General features: G+C 43.1%; 1 protein-coding gene and 1 non-coding gene across 2 annotated transcripts in view; one reads left to right on the top strand and one right to left on the bottom strand.

Moving 5' to 3' along the window:
* Positions 1–11606, bottom strand: part of RNF169 (ring finger protein 169) — an 87562-nt gene extending 75956 nt beyond the window's left edge. The window contains exon 1 of the mRNA XM_070803897.1: positions 11071–11606. Within this exon, the coding sequence (XP_070659998.1) occupies positions 11071–11572 (502 nt within the window). The 5' untranslated portion in view covers positions 11573–11606. The remainder of the gene's footprint in view (positions 1–11070) is intronic.
* On the top strand, positions 7426–7532 carry LOC139176185 (U6 spliceosomal RNA). The gene has a single exon (XR_011560641.1). It is a non-coding gene; the product is annotated as a U6 spliceosomal RNA (small nuclear RNA).
* Positions 11607–22713: the final 11107 nt, after the last annotated feature.

The raw sequence follows: 22713 nt of genomic DNA, 5'->3' as shown, positions 1-22713 counted from the left end.
CAACCAGTCCATCCTAAAGGAAATCAGTTGTGAATATTCATTGGAAGGTCTGATGTTGAAGCTGAAACTCCAATACTTCGGCCACCTGATGCGAAGAGCTGACTCATTGGAAAAGACCCTGATGGTGGGAGGGATTGGGGGCAGGAGGAGAAGGGGACGACAGAGGATGAGATGGTTGGATGGCATCAGTGACTCAATGGACATGAGTTTGAGTCAACTCCGGGAATTGGTGATGGACAGGGAGGCCTGGGATGCTGCAGTCCATGGGGTTGCAAAGAGTCAGACACAACTGAGTGACTGAACTGAATCCTCTTCACTGTTTTCTACTCTATTAATTTCTATTCTTATCTTTATTCTTTCCTATCTTCTACTTCCTTTGGGTTTAATCTGTTACTTTTCTAGCTTCTTCAGTTGGCCACTTAACTAATTTTCAGCTTTTCTTCTATTCAAAAACCTTTCAGATTCTAGGACATCAATTTTTTCGTATTAATATTGCTGAAATTGGGATATTTCTTACATTTAGCCTTACAATCACTGTCAGGAAACAATGATGGTGCCACTGTCACTGCTTATATATGTACTAACATAAAGAATAAGCTTACAAAAGTACTAGTTATTTGGTAGTTACCTCTGGTTGCATGACTAGGCTGGTAATTTCTCAATGTTAGTCAACAAACCTTTACAGACCATGTGAGAAAGAACTATGAGTCTCACCTGAAAACCTTCTCTTGATACCTTCTGGCCAGTTCAAGAAAACATCAGAATCAAGACTGGATGGGTGTCAGCAGTTTGAAGAAAATGCTGGGGATCGCTTAAGAAATGTTCTTCACCAATGCTCTTTCAATGACATAATGAGCAATACTATATAGGAAAACACAAACCTCTATGACTCTACCCAAGAGTGATAGAAAAATCAGACTGTGAATGTGAAGTCACAGGAATATTCTAATTTATTACTTCACTTCCTTTTATAAATATGTGTATGAGTGATATGCTAAATCTATTTCTAAGTAAACCTAAGAGTTCTTTCAGTAAGTATAAAGTTTAAAAGTCTAAGTGATAGAAAAGCACTGTACTTGGAAAGCAACAGTCTATCTCATGATGATGACATCTTAAGATTTAATGAAATATGATATAGGCACTTAAATTTTATCCCAGACCAGGGATAGAACCCATGTTACCCTGCATTCTCAGGCAGATTCTTATCCACTCTACCATCAGGAAAGTCCAATCCATACATTTTCAGTTTATTTTTGCTTTTTTTAAACAAGTTAAGAGGTGAGGGGAATCAGTCATATCAATATTTGTCATTAGTTTCTAATTTTATTGTATTGGAGTCAGAAAACATGGATTATGTATCAAGCTATGGTATTTGATGAAATTTTTTGTGCCTAGTTACATAAATATTTTACATTTGATTAAAGAGAATGTAGTCTCTAATTTGGGAAGTGTATGGTTCTATATGTGTATAGTAGATCGTTATACATTGTATTTCTTTTAGTGGTTATGCTTAAATTTTTAATATGCATTTGACTGAAAGCCTAAAGTTAATCAATATCTCTATCCTCCTCCTGAACTATATATAACTCTTTAATGCTGACCACTTTCCCTCCCAGCTTATACTTTATCATCTGGTATTTTAGCTCCACTTTAGTTTTAGTTCCCACAAATCAACCATAATTATTTTTGTTTTACAGTCAGTGCTTAGTTTACCTAACCAATTTCTTTGTTCATCATGATGTCTTGTATCCTGTTCTTTCCTCTAAGTTACATTTCTTTCTTCCAGAAGCGCGTACTTTCACATACAAGTTGTTTCAGAAACAGTACGGTAAATTCTCCGGATTTTTGTTCATCTGAAAATACTTTTATTTTGATTTCACTCTTGAATGGTAACTCAGCTGAGTATGAAATTCAGATCTCTCTCAGTACTTGGAAGATATTAGTCAGTCTTCTGGTTTCTCTTATAAAGAGACATCTGCTCTCAGTCTGATTCTTGGTCCTCTGTCTTTCCTTTTTTGGTTGCTTTTTAAAGAGTCTCTGGTGTTCTGCAGTTTCATTGCAATGTATTTAGTTGTGGGGTTTGTTTTGGTTTGCTTGTTTAATCCTTGCGAGGCTCTCATGAATGAGATGGTTGGATGGTATCACCAACTCAATGGACATGGGTTTGGGTGAACTCCAGGAGTTGGTGATGGACAGGGAGGCCTGGCATGCTGCGGTTCATGAGGTTGCAAAGAGTCGAACACGACTAAGCGACTGAACTGAACTGAGGTTCTCATGAACCTTAAACTTAAAAATTCACTTTTATTAATTCCAAAAAAATTTCATCTAATTCCACGTCTCCCTCATTTTATTTTTCTCCTTCTGAAATTGCTACTAGATGTTAGGTCTTCTTGTTCAGTTTTTCATTTCTCTACCTCTTTCATATTTTCCTTCATCTTACTATTCTGCATTCTCAGGATTTCCTCATACCCAACTCCCAGCTTGGAGAAGGCAATGGCACCCCACTCCAGTACTCTTGCCTGGAAAATCCCATGGGCAGAGGAGCCTGGTGGGCTGAAGTCCATGGGGTCAAGACGAGTCACACACAACTGAGAGACTTCACTTTCACTTTTCACTTTCATGCGTTGGAGGAAATGGCAATCCACTCCAGTGTTCTATCCCTGGAATCCCAGGGATGGGGGAGCCTGGTGGGCTGCCGTCTATGGGGTCACTTAGCAGCAGCAGCAGCAACACCCAGCTTACTATTTTCTCTTCATCTGTGTAAACTATTGTTTATTTGTTGTTGTTCAGTCGCTAAGTCATGTCTGATTCCTTGCAACCTGTGGACTCCAGCACACCAGGTTTTCCTGTCCTTCACTATCTCCCAGAGTTTGCTCAGATTCATGTCCATTGAGTTGGTGATGCTATCTGTACATCTTATCCTCTGCCATACTCTTCTCCTTTTGTCTTCAATCTCTCCCAGCATCAGGGTCTTTCTGAATGAGTCAGCTCTTTGCATCAGGTAGCCAAAGTATTGGAGCTTCAGCATCAATCCTTCCAATGAATATTCAGGGTTGACTTTTTTAACCTCTCTGATTGTATTTTTTTATTGTGTTTAATTCTTTTCAAAGATATGTTTCATGTCTTATTTATTTATTGGGTTGTCAATTAATTTTTAATGTCTTTCGTCACTTAAAATAGGCTAATTTAAATTACCTTTCCAACTGCTATTCTACTATTCCAGTTCTTAGAGCTATAATCCTGCTTGTTTTATCTACTGATTCTCATTTGTGGTAGAAAATGGTTTTCTTGTGTGTCACTTTTAATTATAAATTTATCTTCTGCTGGGTTTATTTCTTCTGTGAGAATTCCTTGTGGCCCAGGATATGGGAGTACCCCTTCAAGTCTTTCCTTTCTCCAGATGATCCAGGGGTTATCACTAGCTTGAAGTTAGCTTTTATATTAATTTCTCAGCATGGAGATACCTGAACCGTATAATATAAACTCAGGTCCCAAATATGAACAAGGCACAGGTCTTGTACTTCAATTCCTCAGAGAAGCTTTTTTTCCATTTTCTCTTTATATAGAGTCCAGGCAAACCAAGACAAGATTTCTTATTAACAATATTTGTGTCAGTGGGAAGATTTTTCTTTATCTCACCTTTCACCTAGGATGCAGCACATCAAGAATCCCAGCTTGATGAAAAAGTCTTGGTTTTGGTTCCTTTTTCCACACAGTTAAAACTCAATTACTAGGAATGGCAAAACCAATAGAATATTGTAAAGTAAAAAAAAAAAAAAAAAAGGCAGAAATAACCCTTCACTCCATTGCTTCATCTTTGTCCAGGGCAACACAGCATGAGCTCAAGGGCTTAATGAAGTTCTGGGTTTTAGTTCCTTTTTTTTTTTAACGTAGATATCTTTTTGTCTTTTCTGCAAACTCAAAATACATTTAATTTAAAAGAACTGTTGCTTATCACCCAGCTTTTCTGGATACCTGTAGCAACAGAGTCTTTAGCTAATCTCAGTGACTCATCCTGCTAAAAGAAATTTGGGATCTCCAATCCATTTGCTACATTATTCCCTATAGGAGTGATCTCTCTAAACTGCAAAGATGCGCTCCTCTTTCAAACTCTTCCTAGCATGGCATTCAGAGTCCACTATTATCCAGTAACTGCTTATTTCTGCAATTCTGCCTCCCTCCACTCTCCCACACATACTCTATGCTCAAAAACTATCCATATTTGCAATCCCTACAACTCTCCTTTTGTTTCATACTATGCTTTTTTTTATTAGGGCTTCCCTAGTGGCTCAGAGAGAAGGCAATGGCAACCCACTCCAGTACTCTTGCCTGGAAAATCCCATGGGCGGAGGAGCCTGGTAGGCTGCAGTTCATGGGGTCCCTAAGAGTCGGACACAACTGAGCAACTTCACTTTCACTTTTCACTTTCACGCATTGGAGAAGGAAATGGCAACCCACTCCAGTATTCTTGCCTGGAGAATTCCAGGGACAGGGGAGACTGGTGGGCTGCCATCTATGGGGTCACACAGAGTTGGACACAACTGAAGCGACTTAGCAGCAGCAGCAGGGCTCAGAGGTAAAGTGTCTGCCTGCAATGTGGGAGACCTGGGTTCGATCCCTGGGTTGAGAAGATCCCCTGGAGACGGAAAAGGCAAGCCATTCCAGTACTCTTGGCTGGAAAATCCCATGGAAGGAGGAGCCTGGTAGGCTACAGTCCACGTGGTCACAAACAGTAGGGGGACTTCAATGCTTTTAAATGTACTGATTTCCCTCACTTTTATCCTGCCTTCATCCACCTACTGAATACTCATGGTCAAGTGTCTGCCTTTCACTGAAGCCACTGCTGACCCATCCAAGCTAGGTTCTTTTTTGTGAAAAGAGCTAACATTTGTTGAGCTCTTTATATGTTAATAACTCACTGAAATAACTCAGTCTTAACAACAACCTTACGATTTTGTTACCATTACTATCTCCATTTTCAAAATGAGGAAACCAAGGTACAGAGAAGTTAAGCAAGTGCCCAAAGACAAACAGCTATAAATGGCAGACCTGGAATTTGAACACAGTGTCTCCAGATCCTGCTCCATTAACTTGCCCTATTAACATATACTATACTGCCTTCTACAGTTATATCTTGCATTACAGTTACTGCATTTATTACCCCACATTCTAGTTGCATGCTTATATATCAATCTTAACTACACTGACCTTAAGAGGCAGAATTATGTTTTATTTCTATTTGCAGCCTCAGTGCCTAGTACACAGAAGGCCCTCACCTGAAATCGTTACAAAATTAGTGAATAACTGAAGGAAACATCTCCAGAGTCACTTCTTTAGTCTAGCCCTTATTCATCTGTCTGAACTACTAAAATAGTCCCCTAACTCCCTTCCTCCAATTTCTATTCACATTTCCTCCACACTCCAACCAACACTGTCTTTCTAAAGCATGTTATAACAATGTCATGCCATTACTTAAATATTTTCAAGGGCTCCACACTGTCTATAGGATAAAGTCCCAAATTCCTTCAGCATGACACACCATGACCTTCATGAACCAACTTCTGTAGTTTCTTCTCTCCTCCTTCCGCACTGCAGCCCCACATTCCATCTATATTTAACTTCTTGTCATCTCTGAATACGCCAAGTGCCTTCATGCCTTTGCACATGCAGGTTCTTCTGCCAGGAATGGACATCCTCTCCTCCTTCACCTGGTCAATTCCTACACTTTTCCAATACACAGCACAAGTGCCTTCCTCAAGTTTCCTCAAAAGATTGTCAGTTACCCCACTGCTCTACTCTCCCTGGCATTATGCATTTATTATTATCAAATAATAATACCACTTGGTATTGGGTGTGCTGCCCCAACCAGACTCTAGTCTTAAAGGACATGAACCATGTCTTATTCATCTTTTTTATTGTATTGTCTTACACAAGTGTGTGTTCTAAATGCTCACTAAATTAGTGAAATGAAATTTGGCAATTTTTTCCTACACCCTACACTAAAGCAAACTCAAATACCAATGAATTCAATGCAGTCAAGTCTTCTAAGATTAAATGGAAGTTAGAAAGTGGAAATATGAATGAAAAACAAATACCACGTAAATTCCTGCTCCTCAATCTTGAAGCCTATAGCATGGAGCTATTCTGTCAATGGTGATTAAGGCTTAGTTTACAAGGCAATCTCATCCTGAGTTTTAAAAAACACAAAGAATATATTTCCATATTAGTAAGACACATAAGGACACTCATATTCTGGAGTATGTGTTAGTATGGATAAAAAGTTGAGTCATTTTATATATTTTAAGACAAATCCCTTCAGACAAGGGAAATTCCTGTCCTTTTACACTACAGTCACATGATTTCATTATTCACTAGTCCTAAATGCAATTTAGGTTGCACACATAGCAAACACTGTCTGCCAACTGAGTAATAAACCATAACTACTTGCTTTTCACAGAAGGAGGAAATTTTTTAAATGTATAAATGTTAACCCTAAGTGAACAGGGAGGTTGGATGGGATAAAGGGAAGGAATAAATGGGGCACTATTCAATTTTTTTTATTTATTCGATTTACGAAATGCATTTTAACACTATAAAGAGAAAAAAAATTAAACTGTCAATCTGAAAGATTCATCAGCCTTTGTCTACATTTTCTCTTCAATTACTACCCATGGCAAAAAGAAAAAGAGCTGTCCTAAAAGATCTTGGTTTCAAGTACAAAGGCAGCATAATTTAGAATGATCATCCTTGATCTCAAATCAAAAGACTAAATAAATTCTCAAAATTATTATCAACAAGGTGTAAATGTTCTTATAGTTGCAAATCTACCTAGGTACCATGTGGTAAATTTTCTTTTTAAAAAACATCAATGGCTCAGGGACCCCAGCTGGTGGTCTAGAGGTTAAGAATCTACCTTGCAATGCAGGGGACACAGGTTTGATCCCTGGTTGGGCAACTAAGATCCCACATGCCACAGAGCAGCTTAGCCCAAGTACCAGCACTCCTGAGTCCAAGTGATCCAGAGCCCACATGCCACAACTCAGATCCAATGCAGCCAAATACATAAACAAACATTAAAAACAAAATCAATGGAGCAGGACTGTTTCTATATTTAGAATACAAGTTCTAAGAGGAAAGGATTTCTGAATATTTCCTTCACTGATGTCACCCAAGGCTCTAGAACAGTGTCTGGCACAGAGCAGACACTCATTACATATTTGCTGACTACTGCTCAAGATGGTCCAAATACTTTATATGTCAAGACAAACAATGAGCTGCAGATCCTCAAAGAACACAAAGGTGAAGTCTAGGTTCATCTTGAAATGATCATTGACTTAGCCCTCAATACACAGGGCTGCACAAATCAACTGATATGGCATCCAAAAGCAAATTGACAATGCATGTAAGAATAAAGTAAAATATTTTGTGCTCGCTTCGGCAGCACATATACTAAAATTGGAACGATACAGAGAAGATTAGCATGGCCCCTGCGCAAGGATGACACGCAAATTCATGAAGCATTCCATATAAAAAAATAAATAAATAAATAAAATATTTTATACAGAAGTTCTTAAGGTTCTGAACTGTAAAGACTGTCAAAAAGCTGACAAAACAAATATATCACCAGCACAACCAAAATTTTCAACACACACAAATTCTTGCACTTTTTTTCAGAAAAAAATTCAATTTGATTCAATTCCAAAAGAGCCACAGGGCTTCAATAAATTAAAAAAAAAAGAAATACACCTAAGAATTTCACTTAAATGCCAGTGACTTTACTACATAATTTCATTTCCAGTTTTACAAAGCAGGACTGCCCTTCCTTTTATCAACAGACCTAATTATGCCAAAAGAATACTGCTAAGCAATATACTTCAGAATATACTGAAGTATAACAAGATTGCTAATTCTGTTGTTTCCCACTCAAAAAAGTGTAATGTAAATATTTATGAAGCTGGTGTTTTTTACTTTTGTAATTAAAAGCTATCATGAGATGTCCCTAGTAGTACAGTGGATAAGAATCCGCCCAACAATGCAGGGGACACAGGTTCTACCCCTGGCCCAGGAATATTCCACATGCCACAGGGCAACTAAATCCCTGTGCCACAACTACTGAGCCTGAGCGCCACAATTACTGAAGTCTCAGTGCCTAGACCCTGTGCTCTGCAACAAGAGAAGCCACCACAATGAGAATCCCCCGCACCAAACCAAGAGTGGTCCCTGCTTGATGCAGTAAGAGAAAGCCCACTCACAACAACAAAGATCCAAGGCAACTAAAATAAATAAATAAAATAAAAGCCATCATGAATATTTAACTGTGAGTTAGGTTATGTTTTAGCCCTTATGTAAAATTTAGCCTTTCAGCCCTTGTTATCTGCTGCTGCTGCTGCTGCTAAGTCTCTTCAGTTGTGTCTGACGCTGTGCGACCCCATAGACGGCAGCCCACCAGGCTCCCCCATCCCTGGGATTCTCCAGGCAAGAATACTGGAGTGGGTTGCCATTTTCTTCTCCAATGCATGAAAGTGAAAAGTGAAAGTGAAGTCGCTCAGTCGTGTCTGACTCTTCACGACCCCATGGACGGCAGCCTACCAGGCTCCTCCATCTACGGGATTTTCCAGGCAAGAGTTCTGGAGTGGGTTGCCATTGCCTTTTCTACTAACCTACAATGACCTGGTCACTCTGTTCTGGGCTTCAGTTCTCTCTTCTGTAGAATGAGGGACCTGGGTTAAAACAACAATTCTTAATCTTTTTCTCTGCAACCCTTTGAGAATCTGATGAAAGCTACAGGTGAACTCTTCATAAAACTGTACACAAACATTGTATAACAATTTTATAAACAACAATTTATAATGGCAAAACATTGGAAACAGTCTAAATATCCCCCAGTGGATGATTAAGTAAATTATGTTACATCCACTCAATGAAAGTCTTTGTAACTATAAGTAGCAAGAAAAAAACCTTTCATGTACTGATATGAAAAGATATCCATCATGTATTGTTATATGAAAAAAAAAAGCAAGTTACAGAACAATAGTTATAATACATAACCTTTTGTGTAAAAAGATCAAAAAAATTAAATATATTTGAATTTCCATGTATAAGCATAAAGAAATTGGAAGAATAAACATGAATCTCTGGTGAAAATGGAAAATGAAGAAAGGGATAAGAGGAACCTTTTCATTGTATACTTTCTTTTATTTTTGTTTGAATTATGTGAATTGTCTATTAAAGTCTTAAATTTTAAAATATTGCATGTAAACTCAAGAGATCTAGACAACCTGCTAAAGCTAGATTATTATTCCCAAACTCTGTTCAGCAATATTCTTCTATGTTTTGATTTAACAAGTATATAATGATATACACTCAATGATCCAACAATAAGAACATTTAAGGAAAAGTATTTTTCATGATGGTCCTCATACAAACATACAAAGTAACTGGTGGACACTCAGTGGCTCAAAAGAGCCTAATTTGGGATCTCATTTTCTATCATTTTTCTTAATCACTGATACACAAATTTCTTCAAGGAAAAAGTTCGCACCAATTATCAAGTCATATGTTCGCTTATGGTTCAAATCTCAGACCTGTTATTTCATAAGGAAGCCCAGGTTTTGGAAACAAATTTCTTTTTTACTTGACCATATAAATCTATAGTACGAGTAGGAAGACCAGAGAAATATTCCCTTATTTTTTTTACCATAATCTCAGAATTTGAGGCAAATTAAACAGCATACGAGATCATCACACGCATTCACAAATTGGACAATGTTTGGGAAGTCCTTCATCTTATTTGAGCAGCAATCAGATGAACTGGGTTTTCATCCTTGGGCAAGTTACTCAACCTCTCTTGGCCTCAGTTCCAGGTGTAAAATGGCAATAAAAGTACCTCATAAGGATGCTATTAAGCTTAAAAGGAATAGGAAGGTACACAGAAAGTAAGACATAGAAAATAAAAGGTATCCTAGGACAGTGGCAGGTGTCTGCTTGAATCAAAACAGACTGCATTCTGGAACCTGTAGTTTTTAGGGACTGCACTTTCATACACAAGCAATGCCTCTTTTTCCCTACTGAAAATAACACATGGCAGAATTCCCGACCCAAAAGATGCACATTATCTGGCTTTTCCTAATTATGTTTCTTGAAAAATCTCTTCCTAGGTAAGCTTTTATCAAAGAACTCTAGCTGTTGTGTTGACTGGATATGTCTGAGTCCTAAGTTATAACATAATTTTGTTTTGTGTTTTCAATAGGGCACTTTCTATGTCAAGCTCAGCACCAGACTGGCAGGCTGCTGGGGGGTGGGGAGGGGAGGCAAAGCCGTCGAAGGCAACAACAGTCCTTCAACAGACGGGTAACTGGCAGGAAAATAGTAGGAAACTTACACTGCCATGGAGACAGAAGCAGCCGCCGCCAATCAATCTCGACTTTCAAAACTTTTAAACCCCATCCGTCTTTTTTGCAGAGCACTACTGGAGCTTATTATTAGTATTATTATAAATATAAATAGCAGTTACTTATTACTTCTCTACATGCCAAGCTCTTGCTAAGCATATGTTTTTCAAGATTCTGTGAAAATTGCATATATGAGCTCATACTCTCAACCCACTCTACCCTCAAGTCTGAAAAGCTCCCTTCACATCCTCAAAATCAATCTGCCCCCTAAACTTCGTATACTCCACATCTCTTACAGACCCACTCAGGCCCAGGAGTCACATCTTCACAAGACCACGCTCTTCACCCAACATTAAACGAAGCACTTCTCGGAACCTCCACAGCCCCTGCGAAGTTTGGTACCCTCCTCCACTCACCAATTCCAATCTGGCCCTAACTTGTTCCAAGAAATGTTATGACTCCCTCCAAACTTCTGACTCCAAACCCATCGTGCCTGTACTTCATTCCGAAGTTCAAAATTCAGAAACACAAACTGACTCTGGGCAGAGCCCGGTTCCAACCCCACGAGAACTCTTTACACCCGCTCGATCAGGGCCTGGGACCCTCCACCCTCTAAGTAGGCCAGGCCGGGGCGCGGCGGCCTCGCTCCGGACCCCAACGGGAGGAGGGAAAGCTCCACCTGGCTCCGCGGGCGCGGCGCGCGACTCCTGCTCCGGCCTGGGCCCCGCGGCGGCCGCGCCCCCGTCCCGACGCGGGCGGCAGCGCTCCGGTGGGCCGCGGCGGGCGCGCTCGCCCAGCACCTCCGCGTCGGCCTGCCAGTCGTCGCGGGCCCGACGGCGGGCCCAGCCAGCTCCGCGGGCGCGGCAGCGCGGGCAACACGGGCCCGCCGCGTCGGCAGCGCGTTGGGCGCAGCCTCGGCACAGCGAGTGGCCGCACGGCAGGGCCGCCGCCTCCCCTGGGGTCTCTAGGCACCCGGCGCAGTCCGACTCCTCCGGCCGCGGCGGTGACGGCGGCTGCAGCAACGGTGGCGGCAACACCAGCAGCGCGGGGCCAGCGGCCGGGCCCGGGGTGCCCGTTTTGGCTGCCGCTATCTCGTCACAGCGGCCCCGCCGACCCCGCCGACTCAGAGCTGCCGCCGCCGCCGCGGAAGAAGCCCGAGTACTCGGACCTGCAGCCGCCATCTTGTTTCCCGTTTGTAGGGAGAGTCCGTTGCGAGGGAGAAGAGTAGAGGGCGGGGCAGTGGGCGGTGGGCAGCGCTGTATACATATTCATGAGGGGCGGGGCCCCGGACTTGTTCTCCCCGGGTCGGGTTGGCGGGAGGGGAAACCTTATTAATATTTATTAGTTACCCTGTATATATCTTGTCCTCGGCCTTGCTTTTTCAGTCTTTGCCACTTCCTCTTAGATGAGCGAAATCACGTTGAGAACTGAGAGGATTTATTTGGAAACTCTGAGCGATATTAAACTATGAAGTTATTACACTTAGTTATCCTGCAGTTATCCTGATAACTGAGGCTAAGGAGAGTGAGGAGTATGTGAATTGTCCAGAACCCTGCCTCAGTGCTTCATTTATTGTGAGGTTAGCTGTTGCGACATGAGAGTAATCCTACTAGCAGCTTCTTGTCAGTTCACATCTCAGTATACACTCTCTTCAGATTCCTTCCTGAAACTTCCCTCCCTTGGCTGGGAAAAAACAGTTTCCTTGATTTTTTTTTTTTTTTTCCCCTGCCCTCAGCTCTTTTTCGGACTCTTTATTGAGTCCTCCCGCTTGTTTTAGGGGCTTAAATGGGGTTATTACTCGAGGCTCAGACCTCAGTCCTCTTCCCACTCCTTTCCGTGTATTGGCCCCCCAGCCCCTACCCTATGTCACATTTTCTTCCCGCTGAAACTCCCGAATTGAAACTTGCAGTCCAGACCTCCTCAGTCCAGCCCTGCATAGTCAAATGTCTGATGGAAACATAGTTTTGGATGTCTGCATCCCTCATGTACCAAACTAAAGTCACTGTCTTCCACCCTCCTTTCAACAGCTTTTCTGATTTGCCTCATTCTAGTTCAGTTCAGCTCAGTCGCTCAGTCGTGTTGACTCTTTGCGACCCCATGAATCCCAGCACGCCAGGCCTCCCTGTCCATCACCAACTCCTGGAGTCCACCCAAACCCATGTCCATCGAGTCGGTGATGCCATCCAGCCATCTCATCCTCTGTTGTCCCCTTCTCCTCCTGCCCTCAATCTTCCCCAGTATCAGGGTCTTTTCCAATGAGGCAGCTCTTCACATCAGGTGGCCAAAGGATTGGACTTTCAGCTTTAACATCAATCCTTCCAATGAACACCCAGGACTGATCTCCTTTAGGATGGACTGGTTGGATCTCCTTGCAGTCTAAGGGACTCTCAAGAGTCTTCTCCAACACCACAGTTCAAAAGCATCAATTCTTCGGCGCTCAGCTTTCTTTATGGTCCAACTCCCACATCCATACATGACTACTGGAAACACCATAGCTTTGACTAGATGGACTTTTGTTGGCAAAGTAATGTCTCTGCTTTTTAATATGCTTTCTAGGTTGGTCATAACTCTCCTTTAAGCATCTTTTAATTTCATGGCTGCAATCACCATCTGCAGTGATTTTGGAGCCCAAAAAAATAAAGTCTGCCACTGTTCCCACAGCTATTGGCCATGAAGTGACGGGACCGGATATCTCTAGTAAAGGTGCTATTCTTCCAGTCCCTCAAGCTCCAAACCTGGTAATCTTTACTTCTCCCTCACACCCCGCATCTGTCAGTTTCTTAGTCCTGTCAATTCTTCCACCAAAATGAACGTTTTCCTACCTATCCTCTCTTCTTCATCCCATTCCCACTGCCCAATTCAGTCTCATCATTCTCTCACCTAAGTTATTGCAATAGCTTCTATTAATTGTCTCCCTACCCACAGACACTCTTCCTCCAATCCATCCTCCATAGCTCTAGGCTTACTTCCTGAAGAACAGCTCTGACCACGCCATTCCTTCTTGGCTTAGTCACTGAATGAGGTGCTCAGACTTTGATGCCAAGGCCCTTTCTGGATGCAGAAGGTGTGGGAGAAACAATGGCTTCCCTCTGACAGAGAGATGGTCCTGCTACAGCAATTCTCCTACCCTTTGCTTTTTTGGTTTTTTTTTTTTTTTCACTTTAAGTAGATTTGGAGCAGGAAGGCATTAAGCAAATGGCATTTCCTGTTGGGAATCTTTATAGGAAAGCACAAGTTTCGTAAGGAGAGCAAAATAAAAAAAGTACATAATGTAATGGAAGGGATCAGAGGCCCTGGGTTTTCATGAGATTGCCTGGAAACAGCGTCTGAGCTGATAGTAAACCAGTCCAAGGCAGAGTGATTGGTGGAAGTCAGACAGCAGAGAAAAGAAAGACGTGGATTCCCAAAATGAGAACCAGATGGCTACAGGACAGTGAAGAATTGAAGAAGGGTCAATGAGTAATTGAAACAAGGGCTTGTATGCACGGAGGCCCAGACAGTCAGAATCCTGCCAAACACAGAAGTATGGGCTTAGCCAGGCTGTCCTTCATCCAGAGGTCCTCTTTGTTACACTTCCCACTCTAGGTTCTTGAGGACGCTTTGGCCAGATTGCGACAAAGGGTGGGTGGGGGGCTGTGGTCCAGAGATCAAGCCAATTGCCGTTAGAGATGCAGCCCTTGGTGTGGGTTGTTCACTCTTGACGGTTTGGGGCTCTTAATCTGAAGTCTGTTTACTATTGAAGAAGCTGAACCAAAGTAGTATAGCATGCCTTCTTAGATATGAATAAAGACGGGAAATTTCTTTTTGCAGTGGGAAAAAGCAAGAGTTCAGAGTAGTACTAGATCAAAAGCTAGGAGATCTAGAATTTGTCATGACCACTTTCTCCCTTTCATTGGGCTTCCCTGGTAGCTCAAATGGTAAAGAATCTGCCCGTAATGCAGGAGACCTGGGTTCAATCCCTGGGTAGGGAAGATCCCCTGGAAAAGAAAATGGCAACCCACTCCAGTATTCTTGCCTGGAGAGTTCCATGGAGAGAGGAGCCTGGTGAGCTATGGTCCATGGAGTCACAAAGAGTCAAAACATAACTTATTTATTTTTGGCTGTACTGGGGTCTTTGCTGCTTCAAGGGCTTTCTCTTGTTGGGGAGAGTTGTGGGGCATGGGGGCTTCTCACTGCAGTGGCTTCTCTTGTGGAGCACAGGCTCTAGGATGTGTGAGTTTCCATGGTTGTGGCACACGGGCTTACCTGTTGTGGTGCATGGGCTTAGCTGCTCCGTGGCATGTGGGATCTTTCCAGATCAGGGATTGTACGTGTGTCTCCTGCATTGGTGGGAGGATTCTTTACCACTGAGCCACCAGGGAAGCCCCTAACTTGTATAATTTCTAACAGATAAACTCTCTATGGACCTTAGTCACCTCATCTTTAAAACAAGAATGCTCAAGTTCATCAGTTCTCAACCTGGGGGGCATTTCAGAAAGACACACACACACACATGCCAAAGTCCCTTCTCAGATCTACTGAACCCAAAATACTGAGGATGGGATGCCAGCATGTAAATTTTTTATAATGCCACAGGAATTCTAATGAATACTCCTAGATCAGGCCACTACAATAGAGTGGTCTATTCAAAGACCAATTCAAATGTCCCTTCTAGCTCTAACAGTCTAGAAGTTTCTGTTTGGGGGAACGCCCCATTTTATGCAGTTTCGCTGAGACTGGGGAAGCTGAACCACAGAGGTAGTCTTCTCCCTGCCCCAGGGCAGCCAGAACATGACATATGACCTAGGCTCAGCCACGTGGCCACTCCTCTCTGAACTTTGAATCTTCAGGGGATGACACAAAAACATATTGACACATTTAGAATCATTCACAGGAATGGATGGGCTTCCCAGGTGGTACAGTGGTAAAGACCACGCCTGCCAATGCAGGAGACGAAAGAGACACAGGTTTGATCCCTGGGCCAGGAAGATCCCCAAGAGTAACAGTTACTGGACAGAGGAGCTGGTGGGCTACAATCCATGGGGTCGCAGAGTCAGACACAACTCAGCACACAACAGGAGTGGGCACAGTAGGTGTGCAACCACAGTGGGTCCCTCGGGGGTTGCGATAGAGGGGGGAGTGTCCCTACCATGGTGACGGTGGTCATGCCAGAGTGCTCCTGAGGCATGAACTTGGCTGTAGTGCCTGCTGCCTGGCCTTCCTAGGTTAAACCTATTTTTCCACATGCAGGTTACCAGCCTTCCTGTCAACTCTATACCCTTTGAGTAAATTCCTTTTTTCCCCATTAAATTGCTCACAACGTCTGTTGTTTGTAACAAAGTACTCCAACTTAGAAACAGGTTTGTTGTTTCTAAAGCGACACCTGATCATAGTTGTCAGGGCTGCTTCCTACGTTATGAAACCATCTGAAAAGCTGAGCCCAACAGCCTGGAGCAGAAGAAGCCGGGGTGCAGGTGATGCTTTCCCCCTAAGCTCCCACCTGTGACACAGTCACGTTAGTGCACTCATCGAGGATGCCAGCCGGAACAGGTTGTGGCGCAGCCACACCTACCAGGGCTTCCTCTCCAGCTACTTTTGCTCTGCCACTCATGCCACACTTTGTGAGGACTGCATCACTGCCAAAGCTCCCTGCCATCCTTCTCATAGTGGTCCATACCACTGCTCTGGCTTTAGCCCTCCTCATCCTCATCACAGCAAACCTTCCCTCTTCCGGCCAGCTGGAGGCTCCAGCTACTTCCTGCTAGACTGAGGGCTATTGGTTTGGTTCCAGGTGGAGACAGGCTGTTCTTCCCTGCAGCCCCCAAACCCCTTCTTGCCAGCCTAGGCACTGAGTCCCTCCTGCAGGCCTCACACACCCAGGAAGGCTCAGGCCCTCAGACCCTTCCAGCCCCACCCCTCCCTCACCTTCCTCCTCTCTCCTGGTGGCCTTCTCTTCTCTTCCTCCCTCAAACCAGATTTCCCCTTGTGATTTGCCCCCTTCCCTTTTGCTTTAAAGATTTTTTGCTGCATTCCTAACTATCACTCATCTTCAGGGCCTTCCCTTTTGTTTTAGGGGAAAAGCAGTTTTTGCAAAACTAATCCTTCTGCCTGTCTTCTTTCCAGCCTCCTCCAGATTCTTGCCAAATAGTCTACAAACACAGAAAAGACTTGGTCCCTGCCCCACTCAAGGTCACAGCCTAAACAGACAAAATTATACATAAATAATTATCACAGGGAGGTAAAAAAGACTATTATAACAGAACTACAAACTCTAAAGCTGAGACACATACAAGGTGCTTTGGAAGCAGAAGGCAAAGTTGGGGTGGGGAGGGAGGGAAGGTTTCACAGAGGAGGAGACCTGTGAACTCTGATTGGAGGATGAGGAAGAGTTCACTAGGTAGACACAGGGAAGGCATTCCAGGCAGAGGGAAAACAGGAGCAGAGGTGCAAATGTATGAAAGTTCACAATCTGTGTGGGACTGACAAAGAATCTGATGTGGCTAGAACAGTGGGTGGACATGAGGCTTAGGACACTTGAGAAGCAAAGGAACTAGAACTTATTAAGTAACTACCTACCACATACTAAGCACATGCTCAGCAGTAATCCGTCTATCTCATTTAAACCTAAAGTAACCAGATAATCATGATGGAGTGATCACTCACCTAGAGCCAGACATCCTGGAACGTGAAGTCAAGTGGGCCTTAGGAAGCATCACCATGAACAAAGCTAGTGGAGGTGATTGAATTCCAGTTGAGCTATTTCAAATCCTGAAAGATGATGCTGTGAAAGTGCTGCACTCAATATGCCAGCAAATTTGGAAAACTCAGCAGTGGCCACAGGACTGGAAAAGGTCAGTTTTCATTCCAATCCCAAAGAAAGGCATTGCCAAAGAATGCTCAAACTACTGCACAATTGCACTCATCTCACACTCCAGTAAAGTAATGCTCAAAATTCTCCAAGCCAGGCTTCAGCAATACGTGAACCATGAACTTCCTGATGTTCAAGCTGGATTTAGAAAAGGCAGAGGAACCAGAGATCAAATTGCCAACATCCACTGGATCATGGAAAAAGCAAGAGAGTTCCAGGAAAACATCTATTTCTGCTTTATTGACTATGCCAAAGCCTTTGACTGTGTGGATCACAATAAACTGTGGAAAATTCTTCAAGAGATGGGAATACCAGACCATCTGACCTGCCTCTTGAGAAACCTGTATGCAGGTCAGGAAGCAACAGTTAGAACTGGACATGGAAAAACAGACTGGTTCCAAATAGGAAAAGGAATACATCAAGGCTATATATTGTCACCCTGCTTATTTAACTTAGATGCAGAGTACATCAGGAAAAACGCTGGGCTGGATGAAGCACAAGCTGGAATCAAGATTGCCGGGAGAAATATCAATAACCTCAGATACGCTGATAACACCACCCTTATGGCAGAAAGTGAAGAGGAACTAAAGAGCCTCTTGATGAAAGTGAAAGAGGAGAGTGAAAAAGTTGGCTTAAAGCTCAACATTCAGAAAACGAAAATCATGGCATCTGGTCCCATCACTTCATGGCAAATAGATGGGGAAACAGTGGAAACAGTGTCAGACTTTATTTTTTGGGGCTCCAAAATCACTGCAGATGGTGACTGCAGCCATGAAATTAAAAGATGCTTACTCCTTGGAAGGAAAGTTGTGACCAACCTAGATAGCATATTGAAAAGCAGAGACATTACTTTGCCAGCAAAGGTCCATCTAATCAAGGCTATGGTTTTTCCAGTAGTCATGTATGGATGTGAGAGTTGGACTGTGAAGAAAGCTGAGCGCCGAAGAATTGATGCTTTTGAACTGTGGTGTTGGAGAAGACTCTTGAGAGTCCCTTGGACTGCAAGAAGAACCAACCAGTCCATTCTAAAGGAGATCAGTCCTGGGTGTTCTTTGGAAGGACTGATGCTAAAGCTGAAACTCCAGTACTTTGGCCACCTCATGGAAAGAGTTGACTCATTGGAAAAGACTCTGATGCTGGGAGGGATTGGGGCAGGAGGAGAAGGGGACGACAGAGGATGAGATGGCTGGATGGCATCACCGACTCAATGGATGTGAGTTTGAGTGAACTCTGGGAGTTGGTGATGGACAGGGAGGCCTGGCGTGCTGCAATTCATGGGGTTGCAAAGAGTTGGACATGACTGAGCAACTGAACTGAACTGAACTGAACCGAATACAAGTACGGAGAATTCATCAGTGGACAAGACAGGAAGGTGTGGATGCTGACCAAGCTTTGGTGGGACCAGCTTTAGTTACAGTATCTGGCACATTCCAGATGTTATGGAATGAATGCATGTTCCCTCCTTTAGTTATGTCTATAGTGTTTAGCAAGATTTAAAGTTCAGAGCATGCCAAAAAAGAAAAAAATTCTGTTTAACACATAAGCACATTGGTGGAGAAAAAGAACCCTTTAATTTCTTTAAATATCTCCCTCTAGATGCCTAAAACTCCACCTTGAGTCTGCAACTTGTTTCAATTTCTCTCTCTGCTGCTCCTTCCCATCCCCTTGGTCTTGCCTTCTCCTTTCCCTACCCTCAAGCTCTGGTCCAAGATACCAAGCAAAGAATTCCCTCTTTTATTTGGTTGTTCTTTGAAGGGAATAAAGGTGGCTCTAAAGGCAATGGCACCCCACTCCAGTACTCTTGCCTGGAAAATCCCATGGACGGAGGAGCCTGGTAGGCTGCAGTCCATGGGGTCCCTAGGAGTTGGACATGACTGAGCGACTTCATTTTCCCTTTTCACTTTCATGCATTGGAGAAGGAAATGGTGACCCACTCCATTATTCTTGCCTGGAGAATCCCAGGGATGAGGGAGCCTGGTGGGCTGCTGTCTATGGGGTCACACAGAGTCGAACACGACTGAAGCGACTTAGCAGCAGCAGCAAGAAGCAATCTCAGATATGCAGATGACGCCACTCTTATGGCAGAAAGTGAAGAAGAACTAAAGAGTCTCTTGATGAAAGTGAAAGAGGAGAGTGAAAAGTTGGCTTAAAACTCAACATTCAAAATACTAAGATCATGGCATCCGGTCCCATCACTTCATGGCAAATAGATGGGGAAACAGTGGCAGGCTTTTTGGGGGGGGGGCTCTAAAATCACTGCAGATGGTGACTGCAGCCATGAAATTAAAAGACACTTACTCCTTGGAAGGAAAGTTATGACCTACCTAGACAGCATATTGAAAAGCAGAGACATTACTTTGCCAACAAAGGTCCATCTAGTCAAAGCTATGGTATTTCCAGTGGTCATGTATGGATGTGAGAGTTGGACTATAAAGAAAGCTGAGTGCTGAAGAAGTGATGCTTTTGAACTGTGGTGTCGGAGAAGATTCTTGAGGGTCCCTTGGACTGCAAGGAGATCCAACCAGTCCATCCTAAAGGAGATCAGTCCTGAGTGTTCATCGGAAGGACAGATGTTGAAGCTGAAACTCCAATACTTTGGCCACCTGATGTGAAGAGCTGACTCATTTGAAAAGACCCTGATTCTGGGAAAAACTAAAGGCGGGAGAAGGGGACGACAGAGGATGAGATGGTTGGATGGCATCACCGGCTCAATGGACATGAATTTGGGTAAATTCTGGGAGTTGGTGATGGACAGGGAAGCCTGGCATGCTGCAGTCCATGGGGTTGCAAAGAGTCGGACTGAGCGACTGAACTGAACTGAAACTAAAGAAGCCCTTTAGGTCCAACAGATAGCAATTAAGGAAATAAAATGGGAAAACACCCCGCCTTAACTCTACTTCAGAGTGAGACACGTAAAAGGCAAAACTTTTAGGGCCACTGGGAGTCCACACAGGTCAAATTTCTGGGAACCTATCTGGCCGGGCAAACAAAAAGTATCCAGCACACTTTCCATCTCATCCTGCTTTCTTCTGTTTTCCAACTCACAGTCTGAATGGTCTCTCTGAAGCATGAATCTGGGGAATGGGGAGGGGAGGGGATTAGATGAAGAGGATCAAAAAGTACAAACTTCCAGTTATATACGATAACAAGTACTGGGGATATAATATACTACTTGATCAATATAATTAACACTGTTGTATGTTATATATGAAAGTTGTTAATGAGAGTAAATCCTGAGTTTTCACCACATGGAAAAGGAATTTTTCTTTTTTTAAAAAAAAATTTATATGAGGTGAGGAATATTCCCTGACTTTATTGTGGTAATCATTTCATGATTTCTTGTTTATTTAGTCACTCAGTCTTGTCTGACTCTTTTGCGACCCCACAGACTGTAGCCTGCCAAACTCCTCTGTCCATGGGATTTCCCAGGCAAGAAGACTGGAGTGGGTTGTCATTTCCTTTTCCAGGGGATCTTCCCAACCCAGGGATCAAACACGCATCTCCTGCATTTGCAGGCCGACTCTCTACCAGGGAAGCCTCTTTCATGATGGATTTAAGTCAAATCACTATGCCATACACCTGAAATTTATAGTGTTGTATGTCAATTATATCTCAATAAAACTGGAAGAAAAAATACAGCATGATCTAAAATAAAATAATAAAAGACAAACTTTCTCTGCTAGTATTGATCACCTTTTACAATATAAATAGCATGTCTTATTCTAGTCTGTTTTTCTCAACTCATCAAAAAATCCTTCTGCAATTATTGTTGCTGAGAGGAAGGGACAGTTAGGGAATTTGGGATGAACATGTACACACTTTCATTCCCTGGTGGCTCAGATGGTAAAGAATCTGCCTGCAATGAGGGAAACACAGTTCAATCCCTGGGTGCAGAAGATACCCTGGAGAAGAGCATGGCTACCCACTCCAGTATTCTTGCCTGGAGAATTGCATGGAGAGAAGAGTCTCATAGGCTTCAGTCCAAGGGGTTGCAAAGAGTCAGACATGACTGAGCAGCTAACACACACACATACACACTGCTGTATTTAAATGGATAACCAACAAGGACCTACTCTATAGCACATGGAACTCTGCTCAATGTTATATGGCAGCCTGGATGGGAGTGGGGTTTGGGGGAGAATGGATACATGTATATGTATGGCTGAGTCCCTTCACTGTTCACCCGAAACTATCACAACATTATTAATCAGCTATACCCCAATACAAAATAAAAAGTAAAAAAAAAAACAAAACCCTTCTGCTACTTTTACTTTTTTTGGACCAAGTACCCCAGAAGGAGGGACTCATGGCCCTTCTCCAGGAAGAATGGGAAGGAGTAAAACCCTCATTTTGTCATAAAAAATGGATGGACAGTCAGTTCAGTTCAGTTGCTCAGTTGTGTCCGACTCTTTGTGACCCCATGGACTGCAACACACGAGGCCTCCCTGTCCATCACCAACTCCTGGAGTTTACCCAAATTCATATCCATTGAGTTGGTGATGCCATCCAACCATCTCATCCTCTGTCGCCCCCTTCTTCTCCCGACTTCTTTCCCAGCATCAGGGTCTTTTCAAATGAGTCAGCTCTTCACATCAGGTGGCCAAAGTATTGGAGTTTCAGCTTCAACATCTGTCCTTCCAATGAACACTCAGGACTGATCTCCTTTAGGATGGACTGATTGGATCTCCTTGCAGTCCAAGGGACTCTTGAGAGTCTTCTCCAACACCACAGTTCAAAAGCATCACTTCTTCAACGCTCAGCTTTCTTTATAGTCCAACTCTCACATCCATACATAATGACTGGAAAAGCCATAGCCTTGACTAGACGGACCTTTGTTGGCAGAGTAATGTCTCTGCTTTTTAACATGCTATCTAGGTTGGTCACAACTTTCCTTCCAAAGAGTAAGCGTCTTTTACTTTCATGGCTACAATCACTATCTGCAGTGATTTTGGAGCCCCAAAAAAAAAGTCTGCCACTGTTTCCCCATCTACTTGCCATGAAGTGATGGGACCAGATGCCATGATCTTCGTTTTCTGAATGTTGAGTTTTAAGCCAACTTTTTCACTCTCCTCTTTCACTTTCATCAAGAGGCTCTTTAGTTCTTCTTCACTTTCTGCCATAAGGGTGTTGTCATCAGCATATCTGAGGTTATTGATATTTCTCCTGGCAATCTTGATTCCAGCTTGTGCTTCATCCAGCCCAGTGTTTCTCATGATGTACTCTGCATCTAAGTTAAATAAGCAGGGTGACAGTATACAGCCTTGACGTACTCCTTTTCCTATTTGGTACCAGTCTGTTTTTCCATGTCCAGTTCTAACTGTTGCTTCCTGACCTGCATACAGTTTTCTCAAGAGGCAGGTCAGGTGGTCTGGTCTGAATGGACAGTAACACTGACCAAACTGAAAAATTTACCCCAGCTATGTTCTGGATGTTCAATTGCTCTCCTATAAAATATGTATTGGGTTTCCCTGGCTG

The sequence above is a fragment of the Bos indicus genome, chromosome 15, assembly GCF_029378745.1.
Source record: "Bos indicus isolate NIAB-ARS_2022 breed Sahiwal x Tharparkar chromosome 15, NIAB-ARS_B.indTharparkar_mat_pri_1.0, whole genome shotgun sequence".
NCBI classification, from domain to species: Eukaryota; Metazoa; Chordata; class Mammalia; order Artiodactyla; family Bovidae; genus Bos; species Bos indicus.
This window is presented reverse-complemented; position numbering and strand designations above follow the sequence as displayed.